Source organism: Phyllobates terribilis, unplaced genomic scaffold (genome assembly GCF_046119375.1).
Source record: "Phyllobates terribilis strain yellow unplaced genomic scaffold, ASM4611937v1 Scaffold_5__5_contigs__length_657084704, whole genome shotgun sequence".
Taxonomy (NCBI): Eukaryota; Metazoa; Chordata; class Amphibia; order Anura; family Dendrobatidae; genus Phyllobates; species Phyllobates terribilis.
This window is the reverse complement of record NW_027362765.1, coordinates 399216847-399243508: the sequence shown is the minus strand read 5'-3', so window position 1 is coordinate 399243508 and position 26662 is coordinate 399216847. Positions and strand designations below refer to the sequence as shown.

At 43.6% G+C, this 26662-nt stretch overlaps 1 protein-coding gene across 1 annotated transcript in view; it reads right to left on the bottom strand.

The window, feature by feature from the left end:
* Positions 1 to 26662, bottom strand: part of DOCK1 (dedicator of cytokinesis 1) — a 412678-nt gene that overhangs the window by 311284 nt on the left and 74732 nt on the right. The window contains exons 7-12 of the mRNA XM_073685060.1: positions 24978 to 25113; positions 23508 to 23662; positions 20435 to 20516; positions 18809 to 18944; positions 10941 to 11013; positions 1748 to 1827 (exon numbers count right to left, since the gene is read on the bottom strand). Of these exons, the coding sequence (XP_073541161.1) occupies positions 1748 to 1827; positions 10941 to 11013; positions 18809 to 18944; positions 20435 to 20516; positions 23508 to 23662; positions 24978 to 25113 (662 nt within the window). The remainder of the gene's footprint in view (positions 1 to 1747; positions 1828 to 10940; positions 11014 to 18808; positions 18945 to 20434; positions 20517 to 23507; positions 23663 to 24977; positions 25114 to 26662) is intronic.

Genomic DNA, 26662 nt, shown 5'->3' with positions numbered 1-26662 from the left:
CATTTTTTGATTATATTCCTTTTAATTGTATCATGAGTGCATTTTTCGGCATTTTCTATATATGCCTTGCCATCTGGCTTGATTTGGACTTAGTACCTAGTGCCCTTCAGTATGGATGTACCGGGATACATTGCCGTATGTAAGTTACGAGCTATGATTAGGTATAAAATATATATGTGTATATTTATTTATTTAAATTCTTTTTTTTATATATATATTTTTTTTTCTTTTTGTTACAGTCAATGGGAACTATGTACAAATTAAAGTAGTGATTTTACAGTCAATATCACCACATTAAAGATCCTCCAACACTCAGACTACTACTAGTTTGCCAATCCTCAATTTGGATGTCCATTCCTGGCAATATGCACCATCACAACTAACTCACTGAATATTTTTGATCTGTACAAATGTATCAATGACTTAGTCCTTCTCTCTGGGCACAGACTAGAGCTAAACCAAGACTGTTTGCAGCTCCATCGATTCATTGTAACTAACATCAGCTTCGGTCCTAAGGAATATATTGAGCTGTGCGCAACCTTGTGGACCGCATCTGTCATCTGACAGTTACAATCAATTAGAGGCGCTACAGAAAGTCTCCGTGTAGCCCGAGCCTAAAGACTGACATAGACATTGATTGCTGTGGCCAAGTAATTATCTGCCTGGCAGCTATTGAACTTGACCTAGGAGCTAACTGGCCAGTTTGGCTCAGGAAAACATCCATAGCGGAGAAAATAACTGTTTGCAGCTCTGACACTACACAAGCCTGCGGAAGACGACTGGCTACTAAGTTTCCTAGACACAAGACGGTTGGCAGAACTGGTCTTTACAGCAGGACCGGCCAACAATAACCACGTCTATGGCAGCTGGTGCATGAATACATTACTTATCTCCACCAACAAACTGGTTGGTGCAAACTCAAAAGGGACAAAGCGAACGTGTAATCAGAAATGGACCTACTGTTTATCTCAGGGGTCTATATTAAATGTATTTTTGTAATCTTTTTTTTTTTACATCATTATAAATAATAAATTAATGAAAATCCATAATCTCCTGTTCTGCTAGTACGTCGTATGCATTCTTACTAGGTATTAGCCGATCAAAGGGTTCCAGGTGTCTAACACCCACAGATCTGATTGTGATGACCTAACAAATATGTTTTGTCTTCCTGACATTGGACGATTACGACTTACTGTAGATTATTTACAGACTAAAGTTAGGAAAGGAAGGGGCAAAGAGCGCATTGCCTGGGAATAAGTTGCCATGCTCTATGAGAAAAAAAGTATGCACCAATGCGGGGCAGTTATTTCAGGAGTCTGGTTTGCTTGATATGAAATGGCTTTTTCCTTCTGGAGGAGAGCTACTCTGCATACAGTGAAATATATAAAAGAACAGTATGCAGTAATCTCCTCAGCTCCCCCTAGTGGTGGCTTCGGGCAGCTAAAATGTTTTAGTAGTACATTTAAATCCATCTACCTAGAAGCAGAGTTACTTTTTTAGAGTTCTCTTCTTTAAAATTCCTAAAATTAGGTTTCATGCTTTTTGTTTCTATGATTATGAGATTTCTTCTCAGAGACCTACTGGATGTGAGTATCCTGCGGAGGTGACAAATGATCTTCTCCTCGTTCTAGAGTACAATCATTTATTTTAATTAAAATAAAAACCCTCTTCTAAGTACATGGCGATTTTAATTACCGAGCAGCGGAGAGGATTTTCCTGATGTGAAGTTTGCATGAAAAGTACGTACCTTGACCTTTGTGGTTGACTTCCTTGGCAGCAATCACTTTGTTTATAACAGTCTGAAGAAAATCATTCTCCCCCGCCACCCTGGGAGAAAAACGGGATGATAGGTTGAGCTGCTTGTGTCGGATGACGTCATCCAATGCCAGCCTGGAGCGTGCACATCACGGACACCACCACAGGGGACATGGGGGGGTCACAGAAAACCAGAGAGCACAGAAACAGGGGAACGGATGAGGTCATAGCGGAGGTGGCACAAAAAGTTTTGTATTAGTTCACAAAAGACACAGGACGGAAACAGGATGACAAGAAAGATATGGAAAGGTCAGTGATAAAGTATTTATCAGAGAAGAGAAATACAAGTTTATGACCCTAAACATCTAAGGAGTGGTCTGCGAGAGACCCCACAAGCTGGCCATACACTTTAGATAACTATTCCCTCCCGACCCCTCAATAAACTTGAAGGCTGATCTTGGCCGAGCGTGCATGTGTATATCTCCTTGAAAAAAAAAAAAGATCGGGCATGTTGAAATTCAATATGTCTAACCCTTCTTTATCCCAATATCTGTCCTTTGAGGACAGTCTGAAGATGGGAAAAATAGACTTGTAAGACTGTGGTCCCGAGGACACACCGGTAGTTTGTCCGAACCTTGCTCTCCCGGCCTCTTCTGATTAGTAGCGTGAATGAATTGCACCAGGCCTACTAATTAGAAGAAGCACAGGGAATCAAGGATTGGTGGCCAAGGACTACTGACATGGCCATAGACAAGGGTCCTGCAAATCTTTCTGCTCGACTCTAATGTGTGCTCAATGGAGAGAGGGGTGTAAGCTTCTACCAGACACATCTGGTGACTGCGTATCTCCTTAGAGTACAAAAACATCAGGCTTGTTAAAATTCAACATCTCCAACCCTTTTTTCCCCCAAAATCTGCCCCTTTGAGGACAGTCCGGACACCCACATAGACATTAATGTTCATTACCGCCATAATCGTCACATTTAGCCAATGGTTATCTAACATGCATGGCCAGCATTAATAATGGATTTACATTAGTTTTGAGCGAGCGTGCTCGTTTAACCCTTTAACCAAGCATGCTCGGGTGCTTACCAAGTACTTCTGCGTGTTCATATATTGTATATATGTTAGAGTCCAGCGTCTGCATGATTTACGGCTGTAAGACAGCCTCAACACATGTGAGGATTCCCTAACAAACAGGCAATCTCTGCATGTGCTGAGGCTGTCTTACAGCTGTAAATCATGCAGATACGGGGACACGAACATAATATACGAGCACGCCGAAGATACTCGGTAAGCACCCGAGCATGCTCGGTTAAAGGGTTAAACGGGCATGCTCGCTCATCACTAATTGACACTGAGATGTTTAAGGAAATGGTCGGAATGAAGGAGATCATAGAGATCTGATGCAAAGTGACAAGGAGCTTGTAAGAGATCACAGGGACAGATGGAGAAATGAAGTCACTTTCCAAAGACTTAAGAAACCAAGTTATATTTTACTAGGTGAGCAAATTGGCAGCAAGCAAGCAGGACTCTACAATTCCCTTTGTCAACAAGAGGGTGACTCCTCGCACTCCGACGGGAAGGACTGGACAAGTGGAAGAGTCACGTGCAGCTGTCAATGCGCTCACATATTTCACAAAGTATAAACAGAGGAACAGCTATAGGAAGACATGTTCCAGCATTGTCATTTCATATAATACACATTAATAAAACAAGTCAAGACAGTAAAGTTCTTAATATATATATATATATATATATATATATATATATATATATATATATATATATATATATATATATATATATATATATATATATATATATATATATATATATATATATATATATATATATATACACATACACACACACACAGTGCCTACAAGTAGTATTCAACCTCCTGCAGATTTAGCTGGTTGACACATGCGGAATTTACAAATGTCACAATGCCAAGTTCTGTAGATCAGCCTGGAATTGGGAAATGCACTGCAGCAAATTTTTTTTTTTTTAAACGTAAAAAGTTAATTCAGAGTGTCATTTATTATTCAACCCCTCAAACCACAAGAATTCTGTTTGGTCCCCCTAAAGTATTAAGAAGTAGTTCAGGCACCAAGAATAATGAGCTTCACATGTGTGGATTAAAGATCTCTTTTGCCAGCCTTTTCTGACTATTTAAGACCCTCCCCAAACTTGTGAACAGCACTCAGACATAGTCAACATGGGAAAGACAAAGGAGCATTCCAAGGCCATCAGAGACAAGATCGTGGAGGGTCACAAGGCTGGCAAGGGGTACAAAACCCTTTCCAAGGAGTTGGGCCTACCTGTCTCCACTGTTCGTGGAGGGTCACAAGGCTGGCAAGGGGTACAAAACCCTTTCCAAGGAGTTGGGCCTACCTGTCTCCACTGTTGGGAGCATCATCCGTAAGTGGAAGGCTTATGGAACTACTGTTGGCCTTCCACGGCCAGGACAGCCTTTGAAAGTGTCCTCCCGTGCCGAGGCCAGGCTTGTCCGAAGAGTCAAGGCTAACCCAAGGACAACAAGGAAGGAGCTCCGGGAAGATCTCATGGCAGTGGGGACATTGGTTTCAGTCAATACCATAAGTAACGTACTCCACCGCAATGGTCTCCGTTCCAGACGAGCCCGTAAGGTACCTTTACTTTCAAAGCGTCATGTCAAGGCTCGTCTACAGTTTGCTCATGATGACTTGGAGGACTCTGAGACAGACTGGTTCAAGGTTCTATGGTCTGATGAGACCAAGATCGAGATCTTTGGTGCCAACCACACACGTGACGTTTGGAGACTGGATGGCACTGCATATGACCCCAAGAATACCATCCCTACAGTCAAGCATGGTGGTGGCAGCATCATGCTGTGGGGCTGTTTCTCTGCCAAGGGGCCTGGCCATCTGGTCCGCATCCATGGGAAGATGGATAGCACGGCCTACCTGGAGATTTTGGCCAAGAACCTCCGCTCTTCCATCAAGGATCTTAAGATGGGTCGTAATTTCATCTTCCAACAAGACAACGACCCAAAGCACACAGCCAAGAAAACCAAGGCCTGGTTCAAGAGGGAAAAAGTCAAGGTGTTGGAGTGGCCTAGTCAGTCTCCTGACCTTAACCCAATTGAAAACTTGTGGAAGGAGCTCAAGAATAAAGTCCACATGAGACACCCAAAGAACCTAGATAACTTGGAGAAGATCTGCATGGAGGAGTGGGCCAAGATAACTCCACAGACCTGTGCCGGCCTGATCAGGTCTTATAAAAGACGATTATTAGCTGTAATTGCAAACAAGGGTTATTCCACAAAATATTAAACATAGGGGTTGTATAATAATTGACCCACACTTTTATGTTTAAAATTTAATAAAATTCAACTGAGCAACATAACTTTTTGGTTTGTAAGATTTATGCTTCTGTTCATAAAACCTACTCTCGTTTGCAGTTTGAAGGCTCTAACTTATTTGCATCTTATCAAACCAGCTAAATCTGCAGGGGGTTGAATACTACTTGTAGGCACTGTATATATATATATATATATATATATATATATATATATATATATATATATATATATATATATATATATATATATATATATATATATATATATATATATATATATATATATATATATATATATATATATATATATATATATATATATATATATATATATAAAATACATATAAAATCATTTTAGCTGATTTACTTTGTGCAAACCTACTCTGCTGCTTTACACTTTTTTTTTTCTTTGACTCAGCTTCTGCTTAGTTCTCCATGTTGATAGCCGGGTCGTTCATACTTACGATTTGACATACGACTGATTGATTCTAACATTAAAGCGTTTGTCCCTCCAAACAACCTATCACTTAACCAAAGTATCACATGGACTCCCAATGATGCCAAAAATCAGGCCTCAAGTACTGTGTTTACATGGGACTGATGAAAATAGCTTATTATGGCATTCAACCATCTCCTTCCATCCCATTCATAGTCCAGCAGCAGGACTCCTAGCCATCACTTATCACCCCCTTTAAGTGTACGGCCATGGGTCTACATAAAAGGTTTAGTGTGGCCAAGTCACCATATTGAAAGAAGAGCATGACGGTAGATGCTTTTATATACCGACCTAACGGAACATAAGCCCAGGCGTTTAGGAGTGAAATAAAATCCTAAAGTTTCTAAAGATTTTGCGTCAACTTCTGACCATTAAAAAAAAAATAAATAAATTAACCCTAATTAACTAAATAAATATTCAGCTCAGGCTTATTCTTCATCCACAACAGCTTTACTAATGGCTTTTAATTGTATTCACCATATGAAAATGTCTCGTATTGCTTCCTAATACGTGGAGCTTTGGCTGTAAGATGAGGATATAGAAGGCGACACGTTGCGCTTGGATGACAGACGGGGCATAGTCATGTGCGGCCTCCGGGCCCTGGGCCAAGGCATAGTGCCGGCGCAGTTTATTCCGCCCTCTTACTGTAGTAATATGGGTGAAGTGAAGACGTTCTGGAAGAGGAAAACCGATTGTGGACCACAGCACTTGCACATACTTAAAGTGAAATGCTACCTAAAAATCACTTTCTGAATATTGAGATTAAAACCCGTTGTCCGACAACTGCGAAAATTCAGTATTAGAGCAGGAAGTTTAGCACATATTCACATGGCAAAATTTTATGCAGATTTCAGCTTAAACTGTGCGACAAAATCCGCATCAAATCATTTTTTTTGGCTATGGGAGTTGTAGAAAAGTCAATTTTTAAAAACAGTAGTAGCGACATTGGATAGACACATGGGTTACGCTCACTGATTAGGGAACATTCGTGAGCAAATCCACGGCGGTGTAAACTGTGAACGCACAGAAAAATTCCTAAATTGAGCTGATGTCAATCAATTTGCATATCCCAATCCATCAGCCACTACAAGACGGCAGAGGGAGTAGCGCCTTTTACCTGCGTTTCTTTTGATTACCCAAAGTCATAGTTGCGGCGTGACGCGCGTTTTCTTGCCGATAGAAATAAAAGAACCCTGACGTACTTTATTAAAGTTAATGGGTTCTGTAGGGACCCAAATAGAGAAAAAAGAAAAGAAAAAACACAACAGTTCGGAACAGACGCCATGCAGTTAGCGTGTATGGGGAAAAGAATCACACAGGAGAAACTGCCTAAATGATGAACCAACAGGTCACAACAAGAAAAAAAAAGAACCAAGCACTTAAAAATGCAGCAGGGATCTCAGGTATTCTGATGTCAGAGGAAATCTCCTGCTCTTACACACCGAGAAAAGAAAAGAAACGTGGAAGCCTTGCATGTGGAGAGGAGTCATGGAAGGTAAATCCCTGCAGCAGGGAGCACTATGATCGGTGAGGGCAGAGAGGGCCGATCAGAGACATTCAGAGACGTTCAGATCTCGCTGCTCTTTGTTACACAAGTCCATAAAACAGCGGTCTGTAAATTATTCACACACCTCGGCTGTAAGGATCCACAGGCTCCACACACAATCTTACACTGACAAGTCAATCTGAGCAGGGTGGAATCACAAATGAAGGATTTTTATGGTGAGGACCAAAAAGTGCACGGTGAAGAAAAATAAAAAAGTTGGCCGAGCACAGATTCTCCCCATTCCCCCCGGCTGAGGTTCTTTCACCATCATGATTTACCTAATTGTTTATAATTATTCCATCCTTGCTTCACCTGAAATCAGGTCAACATGCACCGACCTCCCGAGCAAGCAGAGCTGCAGTGCAAAGCATGGGGGATGGACAGAGCAGCAGCCTGATAAAACGTTCGGGGGATTTTAGTCCATCTTAAACTCCAAAAGCTAATTTTTCCAAATTGGAATCACTTGGGACTAAAAGAAAACCAAGAAGCCCACACAGGTAACCCATCAGTAAGATGAATCCTCCTAAGTCATCTATATGGGCATGCAGGTCATAGGAAGCTGAATAAAATGATACCTTCATATCAGAATTCCGATGTCTTATTGCAGAGAAATCAACATTTTTCTTCATGTAAATGAGCGGTTAAGATCTATGGGCTGGACAAAGATCTCCCTGAGAATCTGCCTCCAGAGCTTATTATAAATGAAAGGGGGCGTTATAAGTGTGAGACATGTAATGACTGACATCGTGATCTCAGTGCAGAGCTGTGTGTGATTACAACTAACACAGTACAGCAGAGCTGAACCTTGTCTCATTACAAACACATTGCCAGTTGTCCTCGCAGTGCTGTCAGCTCTGCTGTACTGAACCTCCCTCCTTTCCCCAAAACTTGCTGTCTGTGAGATGGAAGATGAAGAAGTATGAGAGAACAACTGCACCTGTAAATGTGTCTGTAATGAGACAAAGTTCAGCTCTGCTGTACTGTATTAGTTATAAACAGGCACAACTCTGCAGTGAGGATCAGGTAATAGCTGCCAGTCATTACATGCCTCACACTGGTAATGCCCCTTGAAGGCAGATGATAATAGTTTTATTGATATAGCGCCAACATATTCCGCAGATCTTTACAATTACTCTCAGGGAGATCTATATCCAGCCCATAGATCTTAACAGATCATTTACATATTAAGAAAAATGTGGATTTCTCTGGAATAAAACATCGGATCACAACATCAAGGTATCATTTTATTCAACTTCCTACGACCTGCATGCCCTTATAGACGGCTTAGGAGGGTTGATCCTACTGATAGATTCCCTTTAAGATGACAGCTACACTTTCATTTTAAAAGGAGTTACGCAGATATCCACGGACACTCATATAGTGACTGTTACTGTAACAATCACTAAGTGAGTGATCGTAACCATGGATATCTAAGCTATTGAAATGCCCTGCATATGGTGTAAGCGGCATAGCTAATCAGAAGAACTAGACTACATTTCTAATTGGAGGTATTTGCTAATATTAGCTTTGCACCTACTACATATTGGAATAGGATTTGGAGATATGAATACCTCTATTTTTTTTATTTTATGAAGATTGTGACGCAGAGCATAAAAAAAAGAAACATTTTACAATATATGTTTACCAGAATAACTAAATTCAAACAATAGGATGTTTCCCGAATGCACCGTCAATTTAAAGGTATCATGCCCTTTCGTCCCGGCTGCTTCGCAGTACTGTGAGCGCATTATTGGCTGCGCCATGAACAAGCGATGGAGAATTCACAGCCGCATGACATAACACAACCTGTATCTTATTAAAGGTCTCCAGGGCAACCGAAGAGAACGTGGAATTAATGGCAGTCATATATTACCAGAACGCTCCCACGACCAAAGGGATAATTTCCTATATTAATATTATTTTATCTGAAATGTCATATTGTAACATAATACTTGGGTATAATGGAATTTCTTTATATAAAAGGAAAGTTATATAATTTTCCAGTATAAGTTCTGTATCAAATATTCAGAGCATGGGGGATGGGGAGTCTGAAGCATCCTGTGTGAATGGAGCTGTAGTGAGAATGTGCGACCGCCACTCCCATAGACAGTGAAGAGAGCAGAGGCCGCACATGCTCACTAACACGCCATGGACATGGGGGACTTTGGGATTCCCGATCTTATGATTGGTAGGGATCCCAGTGGTTAAATATTTATCACATCCTATGCGATAAAGGTATTGTCCAATAATCAACCAATAAGACTGTTTTCCCTTTAAAGAGAATCTGTCAACAGATTTTTGCCAACTAATCTGAGAGCAGCATAATGTAGAAACAGAGACCTTGATCCCAGAGATGTGTCACTTATTGGGCTGCTTTCTGTAGTTTTGATAAAAAAAATCACTGTTTTATCAGCAGGAGATCATCACTAGAGGAGTAGTAAACCTGCTGCCAGGTAATCCTCCATCTGCATCAGCTCTGTATAACTCCGCCCACCACCACTGATTGGCAACTTTCTTTCTGAGTACACAGGTTGGCAGCCAATCAGTGGTGTAGGCGGAGTGATACAGAGCTCAGCATTCAGAGAACTGGTAGATCTGCAGCAGATAAAACTGTGATTTAATCAAAATCATAGCAAGCAGCCCAGTAAGTGATACATCATTTGAATCAGGGTTTCTGCCCGTACAACATGCTGCACTCAGATGGGGTAGCAAAAACCTGGCAACAGATTCCCTTTAAGTATGGCTCTTATCACACTGCATTTTTGGCTTCTATTAAAAGAAGAAGTTCACACTGTAGACATTTTATGTAAGCCACACAGTGTCATAGGACTCCATTGTAATTCTTAAAAAAAAACACACATAACATGCTAACCTGTTTTTGTACTGGACCCTTTTTTTTTTTTTTTTTTTTTTTTTTTAAAGTTTCTCCACCTTCTCCATTCTGACGGTCTGTGAAAATGTGATCTAGTTTTCTTTACAGACCCACTGACTTCCATTGTCTCTTTTTAATCAGACCCTCAGCTCAAAATCTGATGTATCCCGTGATTCTTCTCGGACCTCTCGGTCCACGAAAAAAATCATGAACATGTGAATGACCCCACATATTATCACAGGCATGATTACTATCCGTGAAAAACACGTGAAAATCATACATTCATACATGTGAATGAGTTCTAAGTCAAAGAAAGACCTCCATTAATATGTATGGGAGGGAGTTGCACATGTAGCTATTTTAATTTTTAATATATTCCGTATGGTTTTGCGGTTTTCTTTTTTTTGGGGGGTTTTCAAGCCTCTTTCTTAACAATGGGTGAAAACTACAGTGAATTGCTGAAAGAATTGACATGTTGCATCACCATATGAATGACGATTTTGGAAATCTCATTCATTTTACTGCTACTGTAAAACACTGCATCTTTTTTTTCTATATAAAAAATAGAAAAACGCATAAAGAGCGCTACTTGTGAAAAAACCCAAAGAGCCCCAGTGACAAAAGGCCCAATGTAAACAAACCCAAAGAGCCCCAGTGACAAAAGGCCCAACACCAACAAGCATTATCCGAAATTCTGCTGGGCATCGGCTGCTAGCCGGCACTATTATGTCTGGTGGAAAGAAGAAGAGTTATCTGAGGACATAAATATACGAGACCTCCTGATAACCTCTCCACTACCATAGACTGCGCGAATTCAACATTGAAAATTATGATGAGCAGAAAATAGAGGAGTCATATTCAGCACGGGAGGAAACGAGGGCCTCAGTGAAGTACAGCATAATTATAATTCTGTGTGACGATACTTACGGCTGAAAAGGTATAAAATGTTGTTTGTCCTCGTCGTCAAGTTTTCCAGTAATTATGTCAGTCACATCCATTACTGAAAGCAGAAAGACATAAAATTAACAAAGTGGATTGCGGTGGCCACCGCGAGCGTTTTAATGGAGTAGATGCTTTAATGGAATTGTACAGACAAAATGTGCATTAAGTCCGAAAAAAAATCTATATTCCAGCTTTATTTTGCATCTGTCGCCACTCTCCTGGCTAATTTCAGCCTCTGAGAAGTGCACTAAATTGTTTGCCACATGAACTTTCCCATACGGTGACACCGCCACAGAGAAATGGAAGCGCTTGCGATTGTGTAAATGGTAAGAACGAGATTTTATTTCATGTGTGACAACAGATTTCACGGAATTATTTGTCGGCGTCCATTTAGATGGTAAATAGCAGCGGTCGCGCCAATTACCTTTCCATCAATAATGAGATATGCCAGTGCATTTAATTAACCTATAATCAGAGATAAAACTAATGTTTATTACGTTCCGAATAGATTAAATGAACGGAGAGGTTATGAGGGCGATTCTTCGAAAGAGACCTTGTTTTTGTTTGATCACAGAGGGGAAAAAAAAATAAAGCTTTGCATGCCGCCATTAACACCAATGTACCCGGTCCAAAGTCATTCTGAGCAATTTTCACTATGGCTGAAAGAGGAGGCTGCAGAAAGGGAGGCCATCCTCTATCTATAAATCCTATAGGGGCCTACTCCTTTATTACATTTAAAGGAATTTCTCGGAATAACTCTTCCCTCATTATCAGCTTCCGCAAGATTAAAAGACGGATTTTGGTAAGACCTTACCTGTAAAATCCTTTTCAGCGAAGGAAGGAAGGGAGACACAGTCATTACTAGTGGGCAGGCGGAGCCCACATAGGATAGAACACCTCAGATTAAAAAAGTGTTGTCCGGCCCCTCCAGCTTGGGCTCCTCCTACTCCAGCTCTCCAGTCCGTACACAAGCTAAGGAAGAGCAAATATCACCAGCGGAGCAACATAACCCCTTCTGAAGAACTTCAGAGAAAAAACAAGAGACAGGTTATGCATATAACAGAAAAACCACACAGTCCCAGGTACTACTCACTGGACCTGACCACTGCGATGAGCTGGCAATGCTGGAACAGAGCCTTAGCGCGCCGACCTCAGCCCAGATAATCGCTATCAGAGAAGGGTCACGCTGCATCTGAAAACACAACAACACACTTCTGCCATGGGAGGGAGCTGTGTCTCCCTTCCTTCCTTCGCTGAAAAGGATTTTACAGGTAAGGTCTTACCAAAATCCGTCTTTCAGCAGCAGATGGAAGGAAGGGAGACACAGTCATTACTAGTGGGACGTCCCAAAGCAGTCCAAAAATTAAGGGTGGGAAAAAACCAACAGAGGCAGAATCCCAACAACCTAGAAAAATGCGCAACTAGCGCTAAATACAAGTTAACGATAACTTAAACTACAGCCGCCTGCAGGACCCTACGTCCTAAGGCTGCATCAGCGGAAGCACTGACGTCCACCTTATAAAACTTTGTAAAAGTGTGGACGGAGCGCCAGGTAGCCGCCCGGCAGAGTTGAGCTGCCGAGGCCCCTTGATGAAAAGCCCACGATGAACCCACAGCTCTCGTGGAGTGAGCTCGAATCTTAATTGGACAAGATTCGCCCTTGAGTCGGTAAGCCTCTAAAATGGCCGACCGAATCCATCGAGCTATAGTGTCCTTGGAAGCTCGTTGACCACGCCGACGACCTGCTGGAATCACAAACAGAGAGTCCGATTTCCGAAAACCTTGAGTAATAGACAAATAGAACTTCAAAGCCCGCACTAAATCCAATGAGTGCAAGGCCCGTTCCTTCGCATTCCTCGGTTCCGGACAGAGCGAGGGCAACACAATATCCTGGTTAACATGGAATTGTGACACCACCTTAGGTAGAAAGTCGCCCCGTGTGCGAAGCACCACGCGATCCGGGAGAAACTCCAGAAAAGGAGGCGAGCAAGAAAGAGCCGCCAGTTTAGAAACCCTTCTCAAAGAGGTGACTGCCACCAAAAAGGCAACCTTCCAAGAAAGCAAAGAAAAGCTAACGGAGTCCATAGGCTCAAAAGGCCCATGTTGAAGAGCCTCCAAGACCAGATTGAGCCGCCAAGGGGACACCAGCGCCTTCCGCGGCGGAAACTGACGGGTTACCCCGCGAAAAAAGGAACGAACGTCCCTACGCGAGGCGATAGCCTTCCGAAACAGCAAGGACAAAGCAGAAACCTGACCCCTCAGAGTGCTAACTGCCAAACCCTTGTCCAGGCCATACTGCAAAAAGGCCAACAAATTGGGAATGGAAAAAATCCTCGGGTTCCTTGAAGAACCCGAACACCATGAAAAGAAGGCCTCCCAAGTCTTGTGATAGATCCTAGTAGTGGCAGGACCCCTGGCAGCACGCAGAGTGGCAATGACTTCGGCTGAAAAACCTTGACGAGTCAAGATTTCGGTCTCAAGAGCCACGTCGTCAAACGCAGAGACTTCAGGTCCGGATGACGAACGGGCCCTTGGGTTAACAGGTCCGGGCGAAGAGGGAGAGGAAGTGGAGGCGCAGCCAGAAGAGACACCAGCGTCGAGAACCACGTCCTCCTTGGCCAGTCTGGGGCTACTAACATAGCCGGGACTCTTTCCAGTCTGATCCGACGCAACACCAGAGGAATTAAGGATATCGGCGGGAACACATAGATTAGCTCGAATTGGTCCCACGGAGCCACCAGAGCATCCAACGCCACAGCCTTCGGGTCCTTGTACCTGGACATGAACGTCGGTAACTTGGTGTTGAACCTTGATGCCATCAAATCCACTTGAGGAGTTCCCCATCGGGAGCACAGCTGTGCAAAAATTTCTGGGTGAAGACTCCATTCTCCGGGATCCACCTTCTCGCGACTGAGGAAGTCCGCCGTGATATTCTGAACTCCCGGAATGTGAATCGCAGAGATGGCTGGCACCTTGGCCTCGGCCCATACCAGGATCCGAGACACTTCCATCATGAGCCTGGAGCTCCTTGTTCCACCTTGATGGTTGATATACGCGACCGCCGTCGCGTTGTCTGTCTGCACTCGGACTGGCAGACCGTTTAAAGGGACCGTCCAGTGTTGGAGGCAAAGGAAAATCGCCCTCAATTCCAGGATGTTGATCGGCAGGACAGACTCTTCCGACGACCATACTCCCTGAATCCAGAGATCGTTCCAGACACCCCCCCAGCCTGACAGGCTGGCATCGGTGGTTATGACCGACCACCTCGGAAGGAGGAAGGACTTCCCCAGGGATAACGCTTCCGGACGTAACCACCATTCTAGAGACTCTCGCACCCTGTGGGAGATGATGACACTGCGATCCAGCGAAGCCTGTGATCGATCCCAACGGTTCAGAATGAGCATTTGGAGAGTCCTGGAATGAAATTGGGCAAACGGAAGTGCCTCCATTGACGCCACCATCAAACCCAAAATGCGCATACACCTTCGAAGGGACATTGCTGTCGAAGACTTCATAACCTGTACATGTCGAAGAAGACTTGCTTGCTTGTCTGGAGGCAGGGACACCACTGCTCGTACCGTGTCGAAATGCATCCCCAAAAACAGGATTGACTGCTACGGTTCCAGAGACGACTTCTTCCAATTGACCAGCCACCCGAAGTCCTCCAGGAGCTGAAGGGATAGATTGCGAGCCGTCACCGCCTCCTCCTTTGAGGACGCCACAATCAAAAGGTCGTCCAGGTAGGGAAGAACCGTAACCCCCTGTCTTCGAAGGATCGCCATGAGAGGTGCCAGAATTTTTGTAAAAACTCTGGGCGCCGAGGCCAACCCGAATGGTAGGGCCACAAACTGGAAATGGTCCTGACCTATGGCAAAACGAAGGAAGCGTTGGTGGGCCCTTCCGACGGGAACATGCAAATAAGCGTCGCGAATGTCGATTGACACCAAAAAGTCGTTCTGCGACAGGGCCGCCACAACCGAGTGAAGCGACTCCATGCGGAATTTCCGGGTGCGGACATGCCGATTCAATCTTTTGAGATCCAGAATGGGGCGAAATTTGTCCTCCTTTTTGGGGACCACAAAGAGGTTTGAATAAAACCCTCTTCCCCGGTCTTCCGGCGGAACCGGTACCACCACACCCTTCAGCAGAAGGGAATCGACCTCCTGCCGTAGAGCGGCAACTAGCTCGGGCTCTGACGGAATGCGAGATCGGCAAAACCTGTCCGGGGGTCGAGAAAGAAACTCTATGAAGTAGCCTGCTGACACAACCCGCGTCACCCAGGCGTCCGAAACGCGGGACGCCCAAGTCGATTCGAATTGGAGCAGGCGACCCCCCACTCGAGAGTTCTTGAGTGAAAACCTGGCGTCAGTCCGCCTTAGCGGGCTTTTTGTCAGCTTCCCGCTTGTCTTGACGGAAGCTCTGTTTCCAGGGAGTGCGGGATTTCTGAGAAGCCTTTTTTCCTGAAAAAGAGGGACGACCCGATCCCCAAGAGGGCTGACCGGACCGTCCCCTGGACCGAAAGGGCCGCCAACTACTACCGGCACTAGGCCTGCCCGACGCAGAAGCCACAGTTCTTCGCTGTGGTAAGGCCGCTTCTTTTGCCTTTGCCTTGACAATCAGCTCCGTGAGGTCAGATCCAAATAACTGACCACCCTTGTAAGCTAAAGATAGCAAACCTTGCTTGGAAACCGCGTCCCCGGTCCACTGTCTGAGCCACAGTGCTCTTCTGACTGTGACCGCCGAGGATTGCGCCCTGGACAGCAGTGACGCGGTATCCAAACCTGCATCACTGCCATATCGGGCCGCATCCTCCAACAACTTGAAAAGCCCATCTACCTCGGATAGCGGGGATCCATCCTGCTACGCCGTCCGTAGACGGTCCAACCAGCTTAGGGAAGCTTTACAAGCACACATGGATCCTAGCACCGCTCTGAATCCATGACCCGCGGCCTCGTAGATGGACTTCGCCGCCATCTCCGTTTTTCTGTCCAGCGGATCCTGCAGACTCGCCTTCCCTTTAACAGGCAGTAATGAGGATTTGCTAAGCTGGGATAAAGGGACATCCACTTCAGGAGAAGGAATCCAATTATCAATCAACTCCGTGGAACACGGATACAGTGCCTCAAAAAACCGTGCTCCCTGAAAACGTTTATCTGGACACAGGCGTTCCTTCTCCACTGCCCCACTAAGCTCATCCAGAGATGGTAATGCCAAGCGCGACCTATGCGACTCCTGAAACATCCGGGCCGACTTACCAGGACGTCTAGTTACCTCCTCCGGAAACTGTAACGCCTCCCTCATGGCTTGCACGGCCCAAAAAAGAGGCAGAGTGCCCCTGCCGATCCTCCTTATCCGAATCGGACATCTCCCCATCTGAGCTTGAAGGGGAACCCTCCATAACAGAGATCTCCGAGTCGCTGCGCGGGGAGGGCAGTACCGGCCTGTGGCGCTTCCTGCCATGAGAGGATCTAGCTGACACCCAATAACCTAGAAGGTCAGACAGGCCATCAATAGAACGAGTGAGGGCCTCCATTTTGACCACTGCCCCACCGAAACCCCCGACCGCTGCGCTTGACGCAGTCGAGGACTCCTGCGTGTCAGACACGCGAGACTGATCCTGTAGCGGACCTGGGAGACGGTCCGCACCTCCTGGACCCTGATCTGACATGCCCTCACACAGTATATGGCAAGTTAAACCTGTCAGTAAGTAGGACAGTGTGGTTTCTTAAAAGAAAGCTGAAGGGTTAAAGCTCTTAAAGAGAGAGCTACCCCAGCTGACCCCCAATTAAGGGATAACCGCCTAATAAGGGGTTAATGTCGCAGACTCCCCACAACCTCTGTGAAATGAAAAGGATGTGCGAGCCCCAGACAAAAAAAGGAACCTCTATATGAGGTAATAGCTGCAGGACAGCACAGTCTGCCACCTTATTGTGCCTCAGAAAGGTGCCCTGCGCTGAGGGGGTGAGGGGTGAAGCTTCTGCCCTGACAGGCAGAAGCGACTCACCCAGCTGGCCGCGGTGCAGTGTTCCTTCGGTCTGTCGTGAGGAGCCCGATGGAAGCCGTTCAGTAATGGCCGCCGCGCTGTGAGGAGAGAGAAGCCGGAAGAGGAGGGGCAGGAGAAAGCGCGCGCTCAGAGCGCTTCCTGCCCGCGAAAGACCGGGAAGGCGCGAAGCCGCGCGCGACTCCTCCGCTCTCCGCTCCTGCCCCGCTTCCATGTCCTGCAGGCATCCACCTGCGGACAAAAAAACACAAGTCACCACCTGAATACATGTAGCAGCGGCTGCCGTAGCAGCCGCTGAAGCACTCAAAACACATTAACATGCTGAGTACTCACCCAGCTGAGCGCCACAGGGACCCAAGCTTCCCCCCAGGGCGGAGAACGCAGTGACCCCAGATGCGCGGTTTGCGTCCCCGCCAGGGAAGCATCCCTCATCCCCCGGGGCCGGCAAGGTTCTGCAGGGACCTCTCTCAAAGGGTAATGCAGATCCGCCAAGGGAGGGGTGGGGGTCCAGCAGCGCTGAGACCCCTGAGACCTCAAGACCACGGGGGTCCAAGTCTCTGTCCGATAAAAATAAAAAATTTTCTGAGGAGCTGCTTCCAGCAGCGACCATCCTCTGTGACCTCAAATTTTAGACTGGAGAGCTGGAGTAGGAGGAGCCCAAGCTGGAGGGGCCGGACAACACTCTTTTTTAATCTGAGGTGTTCTATCCTATGTGGGCTCCGCCTACCCACTAGTAATGACTGTGTCTCCCTTCCTTCCATCTGCTGCTGAAATAATAAACTCAACTGTTATTCATCCTCCTTAGGTCCAGTGTTGCCTCTCCACCGCTGCCCCAGCTTTTGTTGACAGGCTGCAGCATGACATCACGACTACAGCGCAAGTGACCATTGTGGTCGATCACTGAGCTCAGCAGGTCGTGCTATAGCACTAGAGCCCAGTGACTGGCTGCAGCAGTCACGAGGAGAGTAGCCGTGAGGTGACTGGCTGCAGCAGTCACGAGGAGAGTAGCCGTGAGGTGACTGGCTGCAGCAGTCACGAGGAGCGTAGCCGTGAGGTGACTGGCTGCAGCAGTCACGAGGAGCGTAGAAGTGATATGACTGGCTGCAGCAGTCACGAGGAGCGTAGAAGTGATATGACTGGCTGCAACAGTCACGAGGAGAATAGCCGTGATGTGACTGGCTGCAGCAGTCACGAGTATTGTAGTCATTGAAGTGACTGGCTGCAGCCCATCTACAAGTAATACCGGAGTTTATTATTTTATTTTAACAGAGCGGAAGCTGATGGGGAGGGACAGTAATTCGCGGCTCACCCCTTTCATGTGAAGGACTGTTTGAGCCTTTATCGACATTTAATTCTAGTGTTGTTTCTGCTTCGCGCCATAATTTTTGTTGTTTATACAGAAGAATTTTTGTTAGGACATTTGGGGAAGTGGCAGGCATGCACAATATAGAAAAATAAAGATTCTCACCATTCCATTTTAGTTTTACACTAAATTGTAATTTAACTTTATTAAGGACATGTGGATGGTTTTGTTTTTAAGCAATGTATGTGCAGTAACATGCATTTATACAAGTTATTATACAAATTGTTGGCATTTTTTTTGCACCTTTCATTATTCAATTTATTACATTTTTAGTAATACCATTAAAGACTACTTTACACGTTTATTTTACACTTATGGGTTCCTGGACAGACAGACCTGGGATCCTTTCCGGGTCCCTAAAGGCAATTGTATAGGGGGTCTCTCAGTCCCCAATTGTATATGCTACACACATGAACGTATATTTTACATTTACAGCATCCTAGAGCACCCCTTTAAAGTTGCGCTATATTATTGGATGGCAACGATTACCTGCGACTCCAAACGGCCTCCTAAGACCTGACGTTAGTTTCCTGGTGTTGTTGTCTCGCAGCTCCATCCGTCCCACCCTCACTATCTGACACACAAAGCTGATTTTTTCTCTTTTCAGGTCTTTGCTTCCGAGATCCTGCAGGACAAATGGAAAATTGAATCGGCACTTTGTAAACCGACATCTATTTGGGTGGAGTCTGAGCGGATCGCTTTACGCGACCCCGGTCCAGGTAAGTGCTCTCTGGTGCTGTGCAAATTTCCTGAGCATGCTGGTTCCCCGGTGCGGCGTCTGATCCGCCGGCTTGGTGTCTGATCCGCCGGCTTGGTGTGATGTCATCTGTGCAGTGACGTTTTGCTAGCCGGGCAAATCATAAACAGAGCCTGGGATACCGGAGAGTACGTAAATTGGTGCAGTTCCTGTCTATTGCCAGAGAGCACTGACCTGGACTGTGGATGCATGAAGCAATCTGCTCATCAGTAGTAGCGTCCATTGTCTTTATGAAAATAAAAAGCCACAAGTTCAACTAAAATCCAGAGACATTTTGCCTTATTTCGTTTTTTTTTTTGTTCATTTGATTCCTAAATGCAAAATTGAGCAACTTTATAAATAATCTTCATTAACATTTTCCTACTATATTGCTGCTGCATAGTCTGTGCAACTCCTGTACTTAGCTGGCTGTCCTGCTGCTTCGGCTCCTGACTCTCTCCCCATTTACCCTAATATTGAGTGAAGGATGGGGTATGTGCACATAGTTTTTGAGAAGTTATTTTTCGAGCAGATTGGTTTAAAAAAAAAAAAAAAAAAAATGCCTGAAAAATCACTTCATAGGTTCAGTCTTTTTGCAAGCGTTTATTCAGCTTCAGGTTTTGAAAAACACCTTGTGGAGGAAAGAAAGAGAGCGCATGTCACTTCTATGAAGCGGCTCCTGATGGAATCCATTCTAAACTAGACATCTTCATCAGAAGATGAAAAAAAATCTTCTAAAAAACATTTCAAAAACTGTCCAGGAACAAAAAAAAAAGGCATCCAAAAACTCCACATAGAAGCAGTTTTCCACTAGAAAACTCTTAAATTTTGAACATCTCAAAAAAAAAAACCCTCTGTGTGTACATTCCCTTAGATATACAAGTAGGGAGGTGGGTGGGAACCCATAAAACCGATCAGAATGTGGAGAGGGAGGACAGCACCCTAGTCTTCAGGGAGGGAAGATGGTACATGCTATACAAAGTGGAGCTAGAGACAAACAAAGCAAGGGATGATATCAGGCAGGCTGCATAGGAGTACCCATAACTGACTCTGCAGGAGTTCAATACACCCTCTTCTACATGGGCAGAGATGCAGACATCACCGATTAGTTACAGCATTGTTAGCATGACTCCAGTGCTGCAGACAAACAGAAATGGGGGAAGCAGCAGAGACAGGAGGTTAATACACCGTTTGTTTACAGCTGATGCTGCCCATGAAAAAAAAAATTCCTGAACGAGGACAATCCCTTTAAGTCGGCCTCATCTCTTCCGATACAGTAGGGTTACATGGAGACTTAGAAAAGCTTTTATTTCCAAGCAAACAAATCAGCTATATTCGTTTCTGGACGTCTTGCTGTAAAACCTATAATAATAACTTACTGTGAAAACGGCTCGCAGATTGTGCAGCCTCTCGATGTCTTTCGGCAGGCCAGAACTTGACCAGCGCACTAAGTAGTTTTCACTGAAAAGAAGTGAAGAAATACATTACAAATTGCAATAAAACGTACCTCTATATATATATTTTTTTAACAAATAAATAAATCATTGGTAGCACACAATAAGACCCTGCCGCATTATCATGTCCCAGCTGTTCGTTCCTGCAGATCCACATTTTTACTGACCACCAGACCGAGAAGTATAGGAACGAAAAGCGGACCGAAAATCGTCAATTATCCACTTCGTACAGAAAATGCAGGTCAGGATCCTTGGTTCTCTGAACGGCCCATTAAGAGAGAGGACCCCGGCTAACGAGCGCTGTGATTAATTCTCTGCCGTCTATCATTCGTGACATTATTAATGGCGGTAACGTCGGTCACCAGTGCGGTTTACAGTAAAGAAGTCGCTATGATACATTTTCTCCAAAATCAGGAAACGCTTTTGGATAATAATTTGATGGTCCTGCAACAACTAAACGGACAAAAATGTCGGCTCTCCTGAAATGTCCTGTTTGGTAAAAAAAAATACTTGTACAGAATTTTTTTTTTTTGACCAGGACGTATTTTATATATATATACACATACACATACATACATACATACACACACACACACACACACACATATATATATTGGACATTCATCTAACTTTTTATTATACAGAAATAAACTTTTATCTGGTGGAACTGTAACGCCCCTCTAAATCCTACAACCTACCCATACTCGCCCTACGCCTGTGTGCGTTCACTGTACATTTTTGGCCAGGCACCCCGCCATCGGGTGACACTTTAGTTTTTATTTTATGCTCATAGTTATTAGCCTTTTTCCATATATTTTCTTATTTAGTGGAGAAACTTTCCTACTGGATTAATAAATAGCTCATGTTTCATTTCAGTAATGCAGAGCACATGGAAAAATAATTACAATTTTTTTTTTCTTTTTTCGTACTTACTGTAAAATTACATTTTAGATTTTCTACTCAAAAATTCAAAAGTGCATTAGATGGGAAGCGATCGTTAAACTAATGACATTAATTTCGGATGCTTGCTTTAATTACTAGCTGGTGATTGGGATTTATTAACTAGTTATGAACTGTGAAGAAAGTTTCCAGAAGTCTTTTTCCCTTCATTAATTTTCAATTATATTTGATTCATTTACAAAAAACTACAGGCAGGAATTAAAAAAAAAATGGATGGGACTTCCCACAACAGGAAACAGTAAAAGTTTTTCATAGCCCTGTTTTATTGATGACTTATCAGTGATTACCAGGAACATTGTCAGATATTTAGTTAGGGCTGTGCCTGGTGCTGCGGCTATGTCCTAATCAAGCAACACTAAGCTGCAGTACCAGGCACAGCCACTGCCAGTTACAGGAACATGGTCAGACATTTGGTTAGGGCTGTGCCTGGTGCTGCAGCTATATCCTAATCAAGTAACACTGAGCTGCAGTACCAGGCACAGCCACTGCCAGTTACAGGAACATGGTCAGACTTTTGGCTAGGGCTGTGCCTGGTGCTGCGGCTATGTCCTAATCAAGCAACACTAAGCTGCAGTACCAGGCACAGCCACTGCCAGTTACAGGAACATGGTCAGACATTTGGTTAGGGCTGTGCCTGGTGCTGCGGCTATGTCCTAATCAAGCAACACTAAGCTGCAGTACCAGGCACAGCCACTGCCAGTTACAGGAACATGGTCAGACATTTGGTTAGGGCTGTGCCTGGTGCTGCAGCTATATCCTAATCAAGTAACACTGAGCTGCAGTACCAGGCACAGCCACTGCCAGTTACAGGGGTTATATGGGACTATGATTTTTCTCTGTCGACAGAGCAGAGCGGAAGAGGAAAAGCTTCTCTGTTGATGTGGAGCAGCTGAATCGCCGGCAGGAGAGGTCAATGACTGCTCTGTGCCAGCGCCAGGTAGAGCAGGCAGGTTAGTTAGCAACTACCTGCCGGTTTTTGTTATTTTTTTTTTTTACTAAAGGGCCTAAAAACTAAAGTCCTGAATAAACCCTTTAAGAGGCAATGGCCCCGATCCATCAAGACCAGCAATTTTCTCATCGGTGATCTCTTGAGACAGAGAGAAGATTTCTTTGTGGATTTTCATTGCAATGTAAGACAACATAAGAATAAAGGGAGGAATAGCTGGGATATTTCTTTATTTTACGTGCACTTTCTATGTTTTATTGTTCCTTTAATCAAAAAGTATAAAGAAAAAGTTCTGCAACTTTCTAAACTACTTTGTGTCTGAACTTCACTGCTATTTTCAAGATCAAGGTCGGTGAATTAATGGAAAACACTCTTGGTTATGTTTAGAGGCTGAAAACTTATTCTGACCTTCTCCTACTGATATTGACGATTTGTTACTATGTATCAGTCTAGGTAATCGTGTTTGAAGTTCAACACACATTTCTCCCTCTCTATCGTGGCCTCCGGGCTGAAATGTGTCATCTTAGCTAATACATTGTAACAAACTGCAGCCATGTGAGTAGAACAAGGGCAGTACGGCGGCTTCAGCCTCTGAATGCAAAAAAATTGTTCCATTTACTGACCGAAACAAAGAATAACAAGCACAACAAGTATATACGCGGCTACCCCTTCATTGTCAGGATCGATGAAATACCCCTGGGTCAGATTCCAATTGATCAGACATTGATAGCATCTCCGAGTGCCATCACTTTATACGAGGATAGCGACCCTTAAAGGGAATGTCCGGGCAAAATTAAAAGTTCACCTGTGGCTTGCAAATGTAAAATAAAAGTTATATTCACCTACTAGCCCCCACCTGAAAACTCCATGGTTTGCACTTAAACAGAAAGAGGGTCACGGCTTCACCAGAAGCAAGCCCGCTGCCGCCTGTGATTGGCTGCAGTGGTCTGGTGACTTAAGCAGCGGTCCTGTAACCTTACCGCTCTATCTCCTCATGTTCTCATGACATTCTTATATCAAAATTCAACTGTAGCCATTTAGCGGCCACTGACCAACTGCAGCCTTTCCGTGTTCCCCAAGAGCGCCACTTACCTGATGAACTTAGACTCCAAGGTGTCATAGAGGGACATTAAAACTTCAGCGTCTTCTCCGATTTTGCAGACCACGTTTTTTAAATTGACAAACAATGCAAAAGATGGAGTGGCTGCAAACTTTGCTTGCCTGTTGATGTCATTCTGCTTTTGGCACTAGATATAAGAGAAATAAAAAAAGAAGAAATAAATTACTAAAAAAAAAAACCATTGCTGTTAATAAACATTATGACTCAATTCAGGTAAAATGTGTAATTTTTCTTTTTTTGTTGTCTAGATGGTCATTAGGTATTCTAATTTCTTAAAGAGTGACTGCAGATTTGTGATTCCTAACAGTGCACACACTGCGGCTGTCAGGATTCAACGGTGCACGGAAAGGGTGATTGCATAACCGCAAATATGCAATTTGCATGAATGCGGTCACGTGCCGACTAGACGTGCACAGCCTGGCTCAATACAGTGAACTGAGTGACGCCGGGCACGTCTAGTCGGAATGTGGCCAGAAGTATGCAAACTGCATAATTGAAGTCACATAACCGCAAACTCAAAGCACCAGCAACGGAGAATCCTGACAGTGCACAGTGCGCGCAATGTGAGGATTCACAAGTCTGCAGTCACAACAAGCCTGGACAACCCCTTTAAATACTTGATGGACCAGTGTCTTTTTTTTTTTTTTTTTTTTTTTTTTTTCCTCAATTGTAGGAATATGCAGAATCGTAAAAGATTTGCAGCAATGGCCAAAAACATTATGTTGCACTTTTATGTTTTCCATTTAACTATATAAACCTAGGCTGGTAATCAATAAGAGAAGGTCTTGTAGTAACTGCATATACTGTTGTGACTGCCTTCTGCAGAAGGGGCATGGGGGTGTGGAAGTGCGCCATCTATCATGTATACCTGCAGTATCTTTGAATACAGGGCATTGAATTTATAGATAAATGCTGCAAGCTTTTCTTCAACTTTCAGCCATTGTCATCGTACTCGCTGCCTATTCAGAGATGAGTTTGACACTGGCTGATGCGCTCTGCATAGGCAGTGAGATAATGTCATCATACTGAGCAAAGCAGCAGATGACAAACTCATCTTTGCTGTTGCGCTCTGCATAGGAACCTTAGGACCAAAAGGCAGAGCCCTGGATGTCCAAGCAGCCCCTGGCTGCTTTACTAAATCAGCTCACAGGCACTCGCTGCACCACTCCATAGAGTTTGGTGTCGGTGAGGGGGCCAAAATGTTAAGTGATGTTTAGGCCAGGTTCACACTTGCCAATTTGCAGTACATATGCCATCATTATTACAGCACTTCCTTCTCAACGAGTACGCTGTGCTCCATACTAGGTATTAACGGAGATGCTTAAATTTGGAGTGGAAACGTGGTTAAAGATTTGTCTCGACCCAATGTAGATCGCATGTGTTTAATGTCTTCCTTTTTTTTTTTAAACAACATTAAAGTTATTCAATATGATAACACTTACTTTTTCTTCTTGGATTCTTTCCTCGACCTGTTTTGATGCAATTTCATGTGCCTGGAAGAGGTTTATTGTACTGGTCTGCTCGGGGTCTAGGATATTACCATCCTCATCTCGAACCACCAAGTCCAAATCAAGAATCCTAGGAAAAAAGGTAAAGAATTCCAAATGATGCAAAAAGAGGGAATTTAACATTTTCCATAACCAACATGACACATAATAAAGTAAAGAAAATGTACAGGAAAAAAAAGAAAGGACCAAAAGAAAGAAAGAAAGAAAGGACCAAAAGAAAGAAAGAAAGAAAGGACCAAAAGAAAGAAAGAAAGAAAGGACCAAAAGAAAGAAAGAAAGAAAGGACCAAAAGAAAGAAAGAAAGGACAAAAAGAAAGAAAGAAAGAAAGAAAGAAAGGACAAAAAGAAAGAAAGAAAGAAAGAAAGAAAGGACAAAAAGAAAGAAAGGACAAAAAGAAGGAAAGAAAGAAAGGACAAAAAGAAAGAAAGAAAGGACCAAAAGAAAGAAAGGACCAAAAGAAAGAAAGAAAGGACAAAAAGAAAGAAAGAAAGGACAAAAAGAAAGAAAGAAAGAAAGGACAAAAAGAAAGAAAGAAAGGACAAAAAGAAAGAAAGAAAGAAAGGACAAAAAGAAAGAAAGAAAGAAAGGACAAAAAGAAAGAAAGAAAGAAAGGACAAAAAGAAAGAAAGAAAGAAAGAAAGGACAAAAAGAAAGAAAGAAAGAAAGAAAGGACAAAAAGAAAGAAAGAAAGAAAGGACAAAAAGAAAGAAAGAAAGAAAGGACAAAAAGAAAGAAAGAAAGAAAGGACAAAAAGAAAGAAAGAAAGAAAGGACAAAAAGAAAGAAAGAAAGAAAGGACAAAAAGAAAGAAAGAAAGAAAGGACAAAAAGAAAGAAAGAAAGAAAGGACAAACAGAAAGAAAGAAAGGACAAACAGAAAGAAAGAAAGGACAAACAGAAAGAAAGAAAGGACAAACAGAAAGAAAGAAAGGACAAACAGAAAGAAAGAAAGGACAAACAGAAAGAAAGAAAGGACAAACAGAAAGAAAGAAAGGACAAACAGAAAGAAAGAAAGGACAAACAGAAAGAAAGAAAGGACAAACAGAAAGAAAGAAAGGACAAACAGAAAGAAAGAAAGGACAAACAGAAAGGAAAGGACAAACAGGAAGGAAAGGACAAACAGGAAGGAAAGGACAAACAGGAAGGAAAGGACAAACAGGAAGGAAAGGACAAACAGGAAGGAAAGGACAAACAGGAATAAAGTGACCAAGAAAGATATTTAGAAAACAAAAGAATATATATTAAAAAAGAAACTAAAAAAAGTACAAGACTGAAACAGTAAATTGAACAGTCTGTAATAATCAACATTTTCTGAAGATCTCTCAAAAGGGTTGTAAATCGACTTTTCCTGCCTAAACTCGGCATTGTGATTATGTCTTGTAATATGAACAATGCATATGTCCTAGATGCAGTATAAACATTGTATTTCGGAGCCTCGGAGGATATCGCATCCATTACTTCTTGGGAGCGGAAGATGTTTCTCGGCAAGCCTTGTTGCCATTTGTCAGAAGTTTTAGAACAAAACAAATTCTCAAGATGTTCGCTCCTGTTTGAACAAGGAGCATCTGGAGGCTAGGCAAACTTTAAGCAAATACGTTGGCAGATGGTAAGACACAATAA